This window comes from Diachasma alloeum, unplaced genomic scaffold (assembly GCF_001412515.2).
Source record: "Diachasma alloeum isolate Michigan unplaced genomic scaffold, Dall2.0 Dall_scaffold_00743, whole genome shotgun sequence".
NCBI lineage: Eukaryota > Metazoa > Arthropoda > Insecta > Hymenoptera > Braconidae > Diachasma > Diachasma alloeum.
Window position 1 is genome coordinate 6,203 of NW_021680873.1, and position 16,258 is coordinate 22,460.

Genomic DNA, 16,258 nt, shown 5'->3' on the forward strand with positions numbered 1-16,258 from the left:
ATAGAATTTCCCGAAGATTCCAAAAAGCTTCATTGTTCTTCGTGCATGAAAAATGGGGATGTTCGGGAAACTCCTTGCGATCGCAAGTTTTTTACCGATTTATTTTTATCCATGTGACGTCCGTATAGAAGATCAAAAAATCAATTTAACTTTGGGATAAATGGAGTGGAAAAAAAAACGTGAATATCTCGGAAATTAGATGCGACAAAGTGGGCCCTTTTCACGTGGACGTACATATATAATTGGACTGAAATTTATAGAAATTTTTAATTTGCAATGACGTAATTCCTTGAAATTTCCGTATTACGGCAACGCTATAAAAATTCCCAATAAGTGTTCCCAGAATTTCCGCGAAAATATTACTGAAACCTACAGACATCATTCCTGAATTCAAAACATTCCTTTGATTTTCAGGATCATGTCACTAGAAATTTTTTACAAAATGACTTAATTTTAACATTGCTTGCTTATTGCATTTCAGAAAAGCAGCGCCCTAAAAAAGACACATCGATTCCTAGGAACAACGTTTTTTTTTCTCGGTAAATACAGACAATAGAGAAATGTCAGAGTATAGTGAATAAACTTCACTCGTCAATAACTCCATAATGGCAGAGTGAAATTCCCTGATTTTTTTTCACTCTCGATTAATTTTCTAAAGATTCAAATTGATACTTGAGTATCAATTGATTCATTCACATCGTTCCATTCCATCGGGAGATATTGTCGATTGGAGACAATTTTTTATGGTCACTGAAGGATGCAAACCATTCATTTAAATCTCGCAATAATCTGCGAAAAGTCTCATTCGTTAATCTATTATTATTGATTTAATCCCATTATGTGTATGAGATTTGTTGAGATATAATCTCTCACAAATATTGAATATATTTCTCATCAAAATAATTCGAAATTCATTCATTACCTTTGTATCACTGACAAAATATGTAATAAATGTGAATAAGATGAATTGCTCGTATTTATTTTTTTTATTAAAGATCTAGTTGTATAGAAATTCAAATAAATGATCCTCTTTCGCTCAAGACTTCATAATTCCTTCTCTCCCTCTCCTTTATGATCAACTAATTTACAAATTAAGACAATAAGAAGTTGTATGAACGAAAATGGGATAATCAAGCGGATGAGCGAATGCAAAGGAGGTTTCATGTTGGATTTAAGATTGGGAACGCTTCCCTGTTATCGACTGTTTCTATGGTAATAGATGAAAATTTCTTTACCCACAGAGCCGGCCTCTCGATTAGTTCATGCGCGCCACCGCTATTAAATTCTGTTTGAACAGTTCCCATAAGCCTGAGCAATCTCCCCTGTTATCTCTGCAGAGGGCCTTGACTTCATATGTCTCACAGTCGCCATTTTGAAATGTTTTTGTGATTTTTTTTGTTAGTTAAGTAAGGTTTTTTGTTCATGTAAACAAGTTGAGATGTTTTCCGGTCGAGGGGATTTTCACGGAAATTATTAGTATCAAAGCGCAGAAATTCATTATCCGTGTTTTTAACCATTTCAAAAACTGCGAGTAGTATTCACAATGGGAAAAGTTAATTAAACAAAATTTTTAAAAATGGCTCCTGACGTATTGATGTCATTCTTACCTTGTGAAGTTATTGACTATATTCTTGAAAGTAATAATATTAAAATTAAGGATGTCATCAATTTTGGAATGACTTGCAAGCATATGTATAGATCTGTGACTAATAGTAATAAACTGTGGAGGACAAAATTCTTTCAGAGGTGAGCATTATTTTTCTGGATCTAGCCTTAAATTTTTTTGGGAATCGTCAAAATGCTTATTATTCATCTTTGTTCTTCGTGGTAATTTTGAATGAATCTCTTGTCCCATTGTGATAAAGCGGTCCTTTTTCACAATGTCGAGTGATTATCTGAGGTTTTGAGGAATTATTTTATGATAATTGATTTAATGTTTTCATGTGTTTAACAATGAAATGTCATGTGGGTGATAATGAGAAATGACTCAACAGCACCTCATTAAATAGTCGCAATAAGATAAATATAACTGGTACAGTTGAAATCTTACACTGTCTCGGCTATTTACAGAGATAATGATGATAAACTAATATTGAGAAATGATGACTTATTCTCTTGACATTCTTTTTCTTTTTAAATGATTTTTTTATATGGGAAATTATTGAGCATAAATTTCTCAAGTTTTTTCTGCCGTCTTTTCCGTGATGCTCATTAAAAAAAAAAGGAAAAAACAGAAAATTCTCGATTATGTATTCTTATAGTAAACATCGCAAAAGAACACATTCTACAGAACAATCGACTGTTGTGAATAAACAAAAAAGTTTCAGCACAGGAAATTTCCATTGTGAACATCGAACTGATTAATGAGAATTCAATTGATGAGCAGCACGAAACAACAATCAAATATTGAAAATCTATCAAACGTCTCATATTTGTTTACCGAATGATACCGAATGATTTGCCTGGCATTTCAATGATTAAATCTTTCAGCCTGGTTTAGGAACACAGTCTACTGACATCTCATGTGAATTAGTTGTTGCTAAATATTTGAAGAAGTTTCTCTCAGAGGTTAAGCTTTTAATGTATACTTCAGATTATAGTAGGAAAACCTAAATTTCCTCCGAGGATACTTATCTCCGCTTAGTCTCGAAATATTCTCCAACAACCAATTGTTAAATGAAAACTGATTTATTTGTTTTCAACACTTCACTACTTAATTCAACTTCATATTTGGGAAATTTGGCATTTCCATCACTTAACCGGAGTAAATAATTGATTTATTTATTCCGACTGGCTTTTTAAATTTTTGATCAACTTTGATTGGTGTTTTGATTTTTTAGATGGCCAACTCTGAAAGATACATACGAAAAAATTGACAAAGATGGGTACAAAGTGTCGGATTGGATGGAGGAGTTCCACAGGTGTTTGGATAGCAGGAAGAAATTAATGGAGGAATTATCCCACATGTCTATGAACCACTACAAACAGCAGGAGCTTTCTCACAGTAGTTTAAATAATTTTAAACCGCTCTTCCGTTCTGAATTGGGGGCGCATCCTATGGCTTACCATTTCCTTATTGATGAACTTATTCGATTAATAGAACGACCAGTTTTGTAAGTCTTAGATTATTAAAACATGAAAAACTTTCTTATATCACTTTTTGGTGCAAACACCACTTGCAATTTTAAATGTTCAATTTCTGATAAAGATTCCTAAGAGAAAATTTCAAAAAATTTAATTCATATGAAATTCGATCAATTAAACCAAAAGGTACAAAACTCTCCAGTTCGTATTTATATTATTATTACTTTTCTTTTATTCATAGTTCTTTCCTACTACCATTACGGTTTTATAGACTCCCCATTCGTATGCCTTGCCTCTCCCACTTTTCTCTTCTGATTTTTTCTGCGTTACCATGGGCCGTCTTACTCTTAACTGAACCCCATTCGGGCTAGGGCTGCAAGGGAAACCATGAAAAATCCCAATGTCTGTTACACTGACTAGAGGGCCACATTAGGCCACTACACCGAGGGTGTTCCTAAGCGGTCACCCATCCAATCACTAACCGCGCTAAACGCAGCTGCACTCGGATGTCTGCCGGAGCAACACCTAACTCACCCAACCATTACGGTCGGTCAGTTCGTATTTATATTTAATTGAGATTGAGGCTATGATGTTAGAGCGGCTAGGTGGGAAGTATTTTGGAGAGAGTGAAAATTAAAGACCACGTGGATTACAAAAAACACTGGTGATGTAGTTTATTTGTGGCGCAAGCCACGCGTCCTGATTTTAGGGATACACGAATGGTTGAATGTCTCAATGTCAATTTGATAATAGTCTTTACATTGCACTAGATAATCTCTTGATAATTGACTCAAATAACTGACGATTAACTCGAAATGAATAAATAAATTAACAAAATAGAGATGCTACATGGAGCGCTAGACTTAATATACCACGGTGATGTACTCGATACTCGGTTACTTTGATACTGTACTCTCTGATTAACCGATGTATACTCTTTGAGGAATAGATTGATACTACTGAAAATTCATATTTGGCGATTTGCTTCGTGATTTACGCGTGAACCCGAAGGGTCCCGAAATCGTTCGGGATTTTCCGTTGAGCCCAGTAATTTTCATAGTGAGATATTTGCTGCGTTTCAAACAGACCGTTTTTGTAGCGCTCAATTCGCTCTACTAAAAATGTTCTAATTAAAATTTCGCTATCTCCCATAGATTTAAAGATATTGATTAAAAACTGCCCAATAAGCAAAATCGATTTAACCCCTCATGCCTCACGACATTCAATGAATCATGTATTTCAATTTAAGAGTCATAAATTTTCTGCTCGGTTACTAAAGGTCTGAGTGCTCATTAATCTGAAAGGGTCAATTCAAGATGACTTCCTTGGGCCCCATGATAAGTCAATACATTCAATGAATCATAGGCTTCAATTTAAGGTCTATTAGGAATTTTCTGCTCGATGACGGCCGAAGTCATCATTGATTTAAATGGTCAATTTAGGATGGTTCGCTTGGGCCCTTTGATGAGTTGAAACATTCAATGAATTATGCGTCTCTATGTAAGCTCCATTAAAAATGTTGTGCTTGATCACTATGGGCTGGAGACTTATCTGTTCTGAATACGTTAATTCAAGATGACTTTCTTGAGCCCCCCAAAAGTCAATACCATCAATAAATCATGTGCTTTAATTCAAGGCTCATTAGAAATTTTCTTCATTAAAAATGCTTCCTAGGGCCCCGGAATGAGTGTCGACTCATTCTGAGGCCCAACAGACCAAGGGGCTCAAGGAAGCAATCCTTTCTGTGAATCATGTGCTTCACTTTTAGGTCTAAACATTGAAACATATCACAATAAAAAGTGCCTAGGCTTCTTCTAACAGAGAAAATTTTCAGTTTCGTTTACATTCGGGGCCTGAGGAGGCTAATTTGCATTGAGAAATACAGATCAGTGCGGACTCAGGCCTCAGTAATCAAGCAGAAAATACCTAATGGTCGTTGAGTTGAAGCACATGATTCACTGAATATATCAACTGATCAGGGGGGCCAAGGGAGTCACCTTGAATTGACCTATTGAAATCAATGCGGACTAAGGCCCTCAAGTCATCGAGCAGAAAATTTCCAATGGGCTCTCAATTGAAGCACATGATTTATTGAATATGTTGACTCACCATTGGGCCCAAGGACGCCCAATCTTGCATTGACCCACATAGATTAGTGCGAACTCAGGCCCTTAGTAACCGGTCCGAAAATATATAATGGCCCTTAAATTGAAGCACATGATTCATTGAATGGCGTAAGGCATGGGGAGATCTCGAAGGAGCCATCTTTAATAGACCTATTCAGATCAGTGAGGCCTCAGGCTCTTAGTAATCATGCAGAAAATTCCGAATGGGCCCTAACTTGAACCACATGATTCATTGAATATATTGACCGAGTACGGGGCCCGAGGGGGCCATTCTGAATTCACCCATTCAAATCAATGACGACTCATGCGCTCATTACTCAAGCAGAAAATTTCTAATTGCCCTCAAATTGAAGCACATAATTCAATGATGGAATTCACCCATCGGGGGGCCCAAGGGAGCCACTTTGAATTTGCCCATTTAGATTAGTGAGAACTCAGGCCATTAGTAATCGAGCAGAAAATTTATAATAGGCCTTAAGTTGAAGCACATGTTTTCGGGAAGGGATCCAATGATCCTAGGGAAGGAATCTTATATTCCTCTGCCCGTACCTGACCACATTTAATCTTCCCAGAAATGTGGGGACAATTGGGGGAAATAAAATTTATTTTCCTGCAGAAAATGAGCATATATTTAGTTCTTCACTATTGTGCACTAATTAACCCCATTGGTCTGCTAGATGAATGCTCCAAATAAAAAAATCGAATTTTCCACCAAAATATTCAAGCAGAAAATTTTTAACGGACTTCAAATAGAAGCACATATTTCCCCGAACATGTCCACTGATGCTAGGGTCGGAGGAACCCGTTATGCCCCTATCCTGACCCGATCATATTCGACGTCCTGGAAAATTCGGGAAAAATTCCGGAAAAATGAAATTATTTTCTTGCAGAAAATTAGCCTATATTTAATTATTTGCCATTATGCACGAATTATCCCGCTTCAATACCTTTGGTCTGCCAGCGTAACGCTCCAAACTCAAACATCGATTTTTTGGTCAAAATATTGGGGCAGAAAATTTAATTTTTCTGCAGAAAAAAGCACATAAAAAGTCCGTGTTTTGAGCTAATTGCCGACCCGATTTGAAAAACTTGAAAACTCTTCCTTCAACTTTATTTCAAAGTACATTTTTTGTCACTCTGTTAGCGCCACTTTAATTAGTACATTTCGTGTCGAAATTAGTACATTTCGACACTAGGCCGTGAGGAACTTTTCTGGTGAATATGATTACAGATCTCACCTTCGGCTCGTCCTGTAACCTCATATTCGCCAGAAAAGTTCCTCACGGCCGTGTATCGAACAGTACTTTTCATCACGCTGTGCGAAAAAGTAACTTTTTTGTCATTCCGGCCGTAAGGCAGCGTTTCACGGACGCTCCGTTTCGCTCCGCGTTCGTGAATCTTTACCTACGGCCGTCATGACAAAAAATATTGTACGTCATACGGCCAAAATAGTATATTTCGTCATTAGGCCGAAAAAAACTTTTCTGGCGAATATGAGGTTTGCAGCACGAGCCGAAGGCGAGGACTGCAATCATATTTGTCAGAAAAGTTTTTTTTGGCCGTATGACGAACAATATTTTTTGTCATGACGGCCGTAGGTAGAGATTCACGGATCCGGAGCGAAGCGGAGCGGAATGACAAAAAGTACTATTCTCTCTGTGTGACTTAATAAAAATTTGGTTGACAGAATATTTGAGACAATTCTGTGGAGTCAACGAAAGGCGATAAATATCTCTTGAATAGACGAATTCCAGTTTTATTGCACTCAAAAGTTACCGTCAACGGCCCCATTAATGCTACTGTCCCCATGACTGCCACTTTCAGCACATTCTCAGCAGTTTTATCGACGTGAAATTTTCTTCGTATATAATAAGTGCTTCCCATCAATCTCGAGAGTAATGATTCTTACAACTCTCTTACCAAACATCATAAGTTTTCAAGCACAGGAAGGACTTCTTGTTAAATAATGAAATGTATCAGACACACTGAACTCGTTAAAAGTGGTTTGACTCTCTAAGAGAGATTAGAAGCATCAGTTTTGTTTTTAGTTCCATTTCAGAAAAATATGAGTGTTAAAATGTGTAAAAATGATGGAAAATTAAACGAACTTACCTGTAAATGAAGTTCGATTGTAGTTATATGAAGTCTCATTCGAAGGGATTACAATCATGATAATTACTGATAGTACCGCTGTTTACTTAAGTCCAGTCACAAGTTTAGAGAGCAATTCGAAAAAATGCATGACGGCCTGGTTGTGCCCCCATAAATCTGCCGTTTTCATAGTTTTTAGAGCCGAAGAAAAAAAATGAATAAAAAGAGACAAAATATTACCTCGAGTGGGTAGAGAAGATATTCATCTTACACTGAGAAACCAAGCATTTTTTTAGAAGTACGTTTTTATTCGTATCAAGAAACTCATGACTCGATAATTTCCAAGAGCAAGATATCTTACTCTAAGAAGAAAAAAACTTGCGCCAAGAAATTTTATACTTGTCCGAAAGATGAGGGCAATTCGTCCATAACAAGAAAACGAGTTCTCAAATGAATTCAAGTAGTTTTTGCATTAAAGTATTTTAGAATTGAGACCAATTAGCTATTAAATGAATCAATTCAATTTGCCTTGGTATGAGAAATCGCTTTCTTGTCATCAAGAAATTGTCCTCGTCTTTAGGAGAAATCCAAAATTTCTTGTCGAAAGTTTTTTTTTCTTAGTGCAAGATATTTTCTCTTGAAAATTTTCCAGTCACGAATTTCTTGATATAAGTAAAGATATACTTCACAAAAAAATTCGTTTTTGTCAGTATAGGACGGGTGAAATCTCTCCGAACGAGACTTCATATAATTAGAATCGAACTTCACTTACACGGAATTATATGTCAGTCTCGTTGTGGGGATTACAGTCCTAATAATTGCTGGTAGATATTCACAGTTTTCTATTTTTGAACTTTTTATTTTACTCAAGTTTTCTGCCCCCAGATCAACTATTTATATATGTATAACACAGTTCTACAAAATTTAGATGTTTTTTTGCCCTAAGTATGAAATTACCACCTCTAGATAGTTTTTTCGCGCAGAATCCGAATCTCCCCTCCGTTTTTCTCGAAATGCGATCATTATTGCAGAAAAAAAGGTTAAAGTCTTAAACAAGGGCCAAAACACTTGTTTAAAAAAAATAACCACAAAATAACTGCTACGTGGATTGATCCCATTTAAAATTCAGCTAATTCACGAAATTACGATCTTCTCGATGATACTGTCCATTTTAATATGAGTGTCTAGGTAAACCTAAGGAAAATTTGAGATTGATTCATTAAAAAATGCAACTTGACGTAATTTCGAATTGCATGATGGAAATAACGTGAAGTTGCATCACACACGTAGAACTCTTAACCGCGAAATACAACGTGGTTATGTGTCAGCATTGGAATATTTTTTGTACTGCATTCTATTAAAAATAAAAAATTTAGCAATACTTTGTTTGGACTCAGGGAGAGCTCTAGCGAAATGGCGTATCTAGATACACCAATGAAATCTAAAAAATCTATTTCATTCGGCATCCATTGACGGACAATTGAACCTACCACTCAAATTTCCCACTCAGGTACCGATTCAATTACTTTAACTATAGAAATTGATTTATTTCTTCGATTTATTACTCATAGTCCAACGTTAAAACTAATGCTGAATGACGACCCTTGTGTTTTTAGATGGAAATTTCCACGAGGAAAATTATGTGATACACAGCAGTTGCATCATTCGTGTTATCCACGCGGCCAAGTTCTGGTAGCCCATCGACTCGCCCGCAGCCCTTCTCGTAGCTCACGAGTCATAATTTTTAAAGCCCAAGGAATATATTTATCGTAAAGCCAAAGCAAGTTGAAAGTTAAAATAGATGAGAATCAGCTCTCCTACAATTGATAACTGTTTCTATGTCCATTTGAAACTGGCTATACAATAAAACTTCGAAAATGAACATCCACAAATTATATTTATAGAATTGAATATTCTTTAAATTGCCAACATTTACAATATTTATAGACTTTAAAAAGATTTAATCAACACTTTTCATCTCTTGGGTTTCTTGACATTCTCAGCGTCCTGGAAGGAAATTCTCGAAGCTTTCCTCTTGTGAGTCGTTTCAGCTGCAGTGTAATGTACAGTGTAATGTACGGTTATTCAACTGGCATTTCGTACAGTTTGCAACATACTTCTCGATGTCCTTCATTCCTTTCCATTTATATTTCAGCTTGATTTTCTCGTGCATTCGTTGTCCGCCAGGATGTCCCCCAAAAGGTGTATCATGATATTCTTTCAAAATCGTTGGGATATCCTCGGATTCTGGGGTGATTCTCTCAGCAGTTCAAGATACTTTATTTCTAACTAAAGAGTAACGGTTGACTTCGATACAAAAGTGAGTTCGAATGATTAATTCGGTAATGAACTTCGTCGATAATCTTGACAGTGAACTAATGAACTAAAAATGAACTCCTGAGTCCAGTGTGTTCTCGGTTTTATTGGAAACCGTGGCACCCTTGCTTCGATTCGTATTACAAAACGGATTCGTGTTGTAATACGATGCTGACTCCCAATTTCTTCATGATTGCATTATTTCAATAATGTTTGTTACAATATCTGGGACACAACATCCCTCCCGGCCAGAGAAGAAAAATCATATTTTTTGAATTATTTCGCCACTGGCTGCACAATAACATTCAATACAATAATGTACAATAATATATACATTTTACTAGGGGAAATCTCAAATCCAATACAAGTCCAAGACAAGATATTTTTCTCCTGTCAACACTGAGCCGACATTGGTACCAAGGTAGTCAAGGTCGCCTCTATCAGGTCGGCGTGACCTTTCTCAACATATGGCCTCGAAATCCAAAAACTCCTAGATCAAGCCTTCACCTATTATTTTGTATTTTTCTTTCCTACGGTCGGAGCGTTGCTTCGGGCCCCTCTGTCCATTCTCTAAGCGCTGAGCGCGTTCGTCGACACCAACAGTAGAGTAGTAGTACTGTGATGACGACAATTAATGCTGTCGCACTAGAGAGCATTGATGCTGGATGCTGGAAGAATTCTGGAATACCATAGAACGTCGTATTCGCATTTAGACGTTCTTTTTCTCGTCCCAGTTCTGCTTGTAGTCCTTGCAACTCCTTGACGTTCCGTACTATACTACGGAGATGGACATCTTTAAAATTCAGTTGTCCCTTCTTCAGGTAGTTGCTCGTGCTCTCATCCAGGGTTAGGTTCATCTTTGGATGGATGTGTAAGTCGAGACATACTCCTGACGATTTTCGCCCTCTAATAGTGAAATCTGTGGCAACAACTTCGCACTGGCTGTCGATTCGGAGAATCCCAGTTTCCTCCAGGGTACTCCTATTCTCCTCCTGACCACATCTGACGCTGATCTCCTCAGATCGTGGCGCTGCATATAGCCATGCATTTTCCGAGCTCAGGTGAATGAATACCAGACGTCTCAATGTCAAGTGTTTCGTAACACATGAATCAGGAATTTTTGCGGGGTCAACGTACATGTGTACCTCGCATGGGCTGTATGGCCGTATCGCTTGCGTGGGCAAGATTTCCGTGCAGACATACTGTCCGTTAAGCCTCTTACAATTTTCCAATTGTTGTGACGTCATTGGAATGAACTGCTGTGTCGGCCCATGGATGATCAACAATTCGTTCTCCGGTTCAATGTACGAGTAATAACCTTGTACTGTTTGCACCGGCAGACCATGTGGTTTGTAGATGCTGTAAATTTGGGAATTTACTAGCGGTATCTCCACCAACGTCACGATTTTTATGTCAAACGTATGTATGCTGACGGTAGAAATTCTTTCCAGTGAATGCATGTTGCCGATCTGTATTTCGGTGGGAAAGCTAAAGCCCGTTGGTAATTTGGCTTTCTTTAGGATCTCCACGAGATGTTCCTCCGAGAGGACTCCTGTCCCCAGGATTCTTCCTTCGTCTTCTGTTAGAAGACGCAATATTCTCTTAGCGTCCCTCATCACTCCGTCGAAAATTGCCGAAATGACCATGAAATGTTCATCCATGTCGTCGCGAACGAGTTATGTTAAATCTATACTCCATGCGTTCTGACAACTGTTTCGTTGCATTCAGAAGAATTTCTCCATTCCGTTGAACAGTCTCTTCTGTGTGCTGCAGTTGGAAGAGTGTCGAATTGATGAGTTCAATTTGATTTTTGGTTGCATCATATGCATTTCCTTGCTGTCCTTCGAGTCGGTTTAGGCGCTCGTGGATTTCTTTCGCATCTGAGGCATCCATTGTGCCAAATAGCGATTTAGCCACGGACCCCAATGACCGTCAATTCAGCCTCGACGACCTCTCTCGGGTTGACCAACTCCAAGAATTCCCTGGATTGTTTTCCTAATTGCTGTATGGTCACTGATCCGTTCTTGTAGAATCATGCGGAAATTGTCGCCTGATTTTCCAGCTTTAGTGAACAAGAGCTGTGTCAGTTCATAATGGTTTTCCAGCTGATCTGCTCTTTGTAGCCAGGGCTTCACATCTGTTGTCGCTGCCACGGTCCATACGTGATTGCTCAAAAACAATCTACCAATGGATTCAAAATGTAGACCTGGAGTGTGGACAAATTTATCAACAGTATGTCCCTCCCCCTTCGTGAGTGGGATCATGCTTCCTAGCATGATTATCACAAGTAAAGTTTTCAGGAATCTATAATTTCCTGTTTTTTTCTCTAATCGAGCCATCTGCATTCCCTCAAAACCCTTGGATGGGTCTAGTTGTTCATCGTCAGATACGTACGTGATCAAACCGATGAATGTTCTCAATCGGTTGACGTGCACTCTCACCTCCTTGTTCTTCTTTCCGGAACGGATAGTGTAGTTGACATCTGAATTTTTCTGCGTAATTTCATAGGGTCCAAGCCATGGCTGCGTCAGTTTTTTGGACCTTCCACGTCGCACAACCTCATTTTTTAACAAAACTTTGTCGCCGACGCAGAAATCTCTTTCCTCCGCATTCTTGTCGTACTGCTTCTTCGCTGTCTCCTTCGAGGCATTCAATTTTTCCCTCGCAACCTGGTGAGATGCGCGAAGTCTCTCACGTAATTCTTGTGCGTAGTCATGATATGAATAAGTGGGTCGTGGCGGTTGTTTCACTGAGGTTGGCAAATCAGCACATCTCCCGTACAGTAACTCAAACAGTGTTCGTTTCGTGGCGGTATGCGGGGTTTGTTTTATATGAAAACGCCGCATAGGGTAGCCATCGTTCCCACTCTGCTTGATCTTCATCTATGAAACTGCGTAAATACTCTGCCAGTGTGCGATGAGACCTCTCAAAAGCACCATTTGTTTGGGGATGATAAGCCGTTGTTTGGATCTTCTTCATTTTAAGAAGACGGCAGACATCTTTAAAAATTTCGCTTGGGAAATTTTTGCCCTGATCTGTCAGCAATTTTTACGGCGTTCCATGCTCGCAAATAATTTTCTCAACGAATGCTTTTGCCACGGTATTCGCCTCTTGATCGGGAATTGGAATAGCTTTGCTAAATTTCGTCAAAGCATCCTGGAATGTTAGTATATATTTATTCCCGTCATCAGTTATTGGTAATGGACCAACAATGTCTATTGCGCATTGCTCAAATGCCGTCTCTGGAGCTTCTCCAATCTGCATAGGTACTTTTGTCGTTTTCTTTTGTCGTTTTCAAATTGGACTCTCTTCAGTCAAAGAAAGAACTCTTTGCCTTGAAAAATGCCTCGAAACCGCCTGGTATTTACATCCAGAATGACCTCACCTCGGCCGAGCAAGAACCTGATTTCCACCTGAGAAAATTTGCAAAAGATGAGAGAGTTAAGGGTCGCCAGGTTAAAATTTCCCACCAGATGGCTATAATTGGAGACTCCGTTTCGCTGGGATGTTTCAAAGAAGTCCATTGAACCGGTCAAGCCTCGCCGTCCTCGATCCCAACCTCAACCTTCTGATCCTACCACCACAACCCTGTACTCCCAGTCAAAAAACTAATTAATCTAAGATTGACTTTCTGGAATGTCAATGGCTTCAAAAACCTCTCCCTTTACAACCCGGAATTCCTCCCTGATATCCTTGGTCTGTCTGAAACTTGGCTCCTCAATCCTATATCCTTTGGCTCAGGCTGTTTCCGAGAATATTGTTTTATTTCTGTAGAAGCTAGAAAAGAACATCAGAGTGTCCCTGGCCGTGGCAGTGGTGGCCTTGCTTTAGCTTATCATAAAAGTTACCTGGCAAAGGTTATCAGCCTGACCGATTTTTGGATCTTTGCCAGCTTCCATCGAAGATCTTCAACCGAGATATCACCCAAATTTTTTGTGGGTTTGATATATTTTAAACCTGCACTAGGCCAAAATCTTGATGCATTACTCACAGAACTCCAGCAGATCCTTGACGAAATTGATGACATCAGGGCAAATGACCTGCTGATAATTGGTGGTGATTTTAACGCCGCCATTGGGCTGGATGGATCATACCCCGACGAGCTCTTGGAAGGCTCTACTCTCCTCTCTGACAGATTAATCTCCTCCGTTAACTCAGATCAGCGTGGGATCAGCATCAGTGATTTTATGAAGGNGCATTACTCACAGAACTCCAGCAGATCCTTGACGAAATTGATGACATCAGGGCAAATGACCTGCTGATAATTGGTGGTGATTTTAACGCCGCCATTGGGCTGGATGGATCATACCCCGACGAGCTCTTGGAAGGCTCTACTCTCCTCTCTGACAGATCAATCTGCTCCGTTAACTCAAATCAGCGTGGGATCAGCATCAGTGATTTTATGAAGGATAACGGTCTTCTTCTGCTAAACGGTCGCTCACCAGGGGACTCGCCTACGCGGACCACCGACGTGGGCCCGAGAGGCAGGAGTATCATTGATTTCATTTTTTCTGACCTCTTAAATATCCACCTAATCCACGACTTTTCCGTTGAACACTCTGTTTTACCCTCTAACCACTTTCCTATCTCCTTGGACCTTTTTGGCCCCCCCGCTGGACTCTCCCTCAGTAGCAAGCAGTGCACGGAAATCCTCAAAACTCGTCTGGAAAAGTGATAGGTTTGCTGACTACTTCAGACTTGTCAATGACTCACCATCCCTGGTTGTCGGCACGGGCTCTGACTGCGATTCCTTGATGTCTGTCCTTCATCGAGTCATCACTGAAGCTGCTGAGCCAGCTGGTATGCTCAACAAGCCCAGCCGTTTCGCCCCCAACCGGGCCCTGACACCGTGGTTCGATAAGGATTGTAGAGACGCAAAAAAAACCACTACCAAGCTCCTCCAGACATGCCAGCTGGAATCCTTCCAGGCCCCTGCGTCTGATGCTTACTGCAGTGCCAAGAAATCCTACTTCAACCTAATAAATGACAGGAAAGTAGCATTTTTTAATAATATCCGTGACAAAATCGCAAACACTAGATCCTCGAGTGATTTCTGGAAGGTGATAAGTTCCTGCAGACTGAGGATTTCCTCCCCTGAACTGGACGTGGCAACCTGGCAGGCTTTTTATGCCCAAGTCTATCCAGGGTTTTTGATGTACGTGACTATGCGGGTCTCTCTGATTCACGACTTGACGGCTCCATCTCCATTGGTGAAATCGAGACTGTGTTGGCTGGAGCTAAGTGCGGGAAAACCGCTGGCTCGGATGGTATCGCTGCTGAGTTTTTTAAAGCCCTACCCCCGGCAGGATCATATTATCTTCATGATCTGTTTAATAAAGTCCTGGCCGACGGAGTTGTCCCTGCTACCTGGCATGACATAGTTCTTACCATGATTTTCAAAAAGAGCGATAAGACCAAACCAGAAAACTACAGAGGGATAGCTCTAGTTAACGTCGTTGCTAAACTTTTCACGAAAATACTTTGCACTAGACTGGACAACTGGGCTGAAGCTGAAGGAATTTATCCGGAATGCCAAGCTGGTTTCAGGAAAGGTCGTTCGACACTGGATAACATCTTCGTAGCCCTAGCGACTTCATAATCGTACTCCTCCAATTTAATTCTCCAGTGCATCAGACGTGACCCCGGATCTAACGTTGAAAATCCATCGCAGAGGTCGATGATCCGTCACGATGATAAATCTTCGGCCATACAAATAGGGTCTGAAATGTTTCACAGCCCAAACGATAGCAAGAAGTTCTTTCTCTGTCGTGGAATAATTAATTTCAGCTTTATTCAGCGTTCTGCTCGCGTAAGCGATTAGCAAATCGCTCCCAATATCTCCTTGTGACAAAACAGCGCCCATTGCTTTGTTCGAAGCATCCGTTGTCAACAAAAATGGTTTCTTGAAATCTGGATACTGCAATATTGGTGCTGTAATGAGCTTTTCCTTCAAGCTCTCGAATGCGACGCCTTCTCTCTCTCCCCATACCCAAGTTACGCCTTTTATCAACAGATTCGTGAGAGGTTTGGCGATCTTCGAAAAATCTTGAATAAATTTTCTGTAGTAACCCGCCAGTCCCAGGAAAGACATCACTTCCTTCGTCGTCCGAGGTACCGGAAAATTCTTTACTGCTTCTATTTTTGTGGGATCAGCCTTGACTCCCGCCTCCGTAATTACATGTCCCGGGTAAACGATTTCTTTCCTCAAAAAGTTACATTTGTCGGGCTGTAATCTTAAGTTAGCTTTCCCCAATCGCTTCAAAACCTCCCGTAGACGGTCATTATGCTTTTCCAGACTTGCTCCAAAAATCACGATATCGTCGAGGTAGACAAAGCACCTGATCCCTTGAATCCCCGCTAAGACTGAATTCATCAGTCTCTGGAACGTTGCTGGACCTCCTTACACACCGAAGGGTAGTCGGTTAAACTCATAATGCCCAAATGGCGTTGAAAAAGCTGTCTTGCACTTGTCCTCCTCCTTCACTGGAATCTGATGGAACCCTGAGGCCAGATCCAGTGTGGTGAAATACTTTGCGTTCCCCAATTGATCCACTATATCGCAGATATTCGGTAGTGGGAATGAGTCGCCAATTGTTACGTCAGTCAATTTACGAAAGTCAACGACTACTCGCAACTTGACC

At 39.8% G+C, this 16,258-nt stretch overlaps 1 protein-coding gene across 1 annotated transcript in view; it reads left to right on the plus strand.

The window, feature by feature from the left end:
- The first annotated feature begins 1,364 nt into the window (after positions 1-1,364).
- Positions 1,365-16,258, plus strand: part of LOC107044461 (F-box only protein 21) — a 37,705-nt gene continuing 22,811 nt past the window's right edge. The window contains exons 1-2 of the mRNA XM_015266343.1: positions 1,365-1,746; positions 2,841-3,113. Of these exons, the coding sequence (XP_015121829.1) occupies positions 1,577-1,746; positions 2,841-3,113 (443 nt within the window). The 5' untranslated portion in view covers positions 1,365-1,576. The remainder of the gene's footprint in view (positions 1,747-2,840; positions 3,114-16,258) is intronic.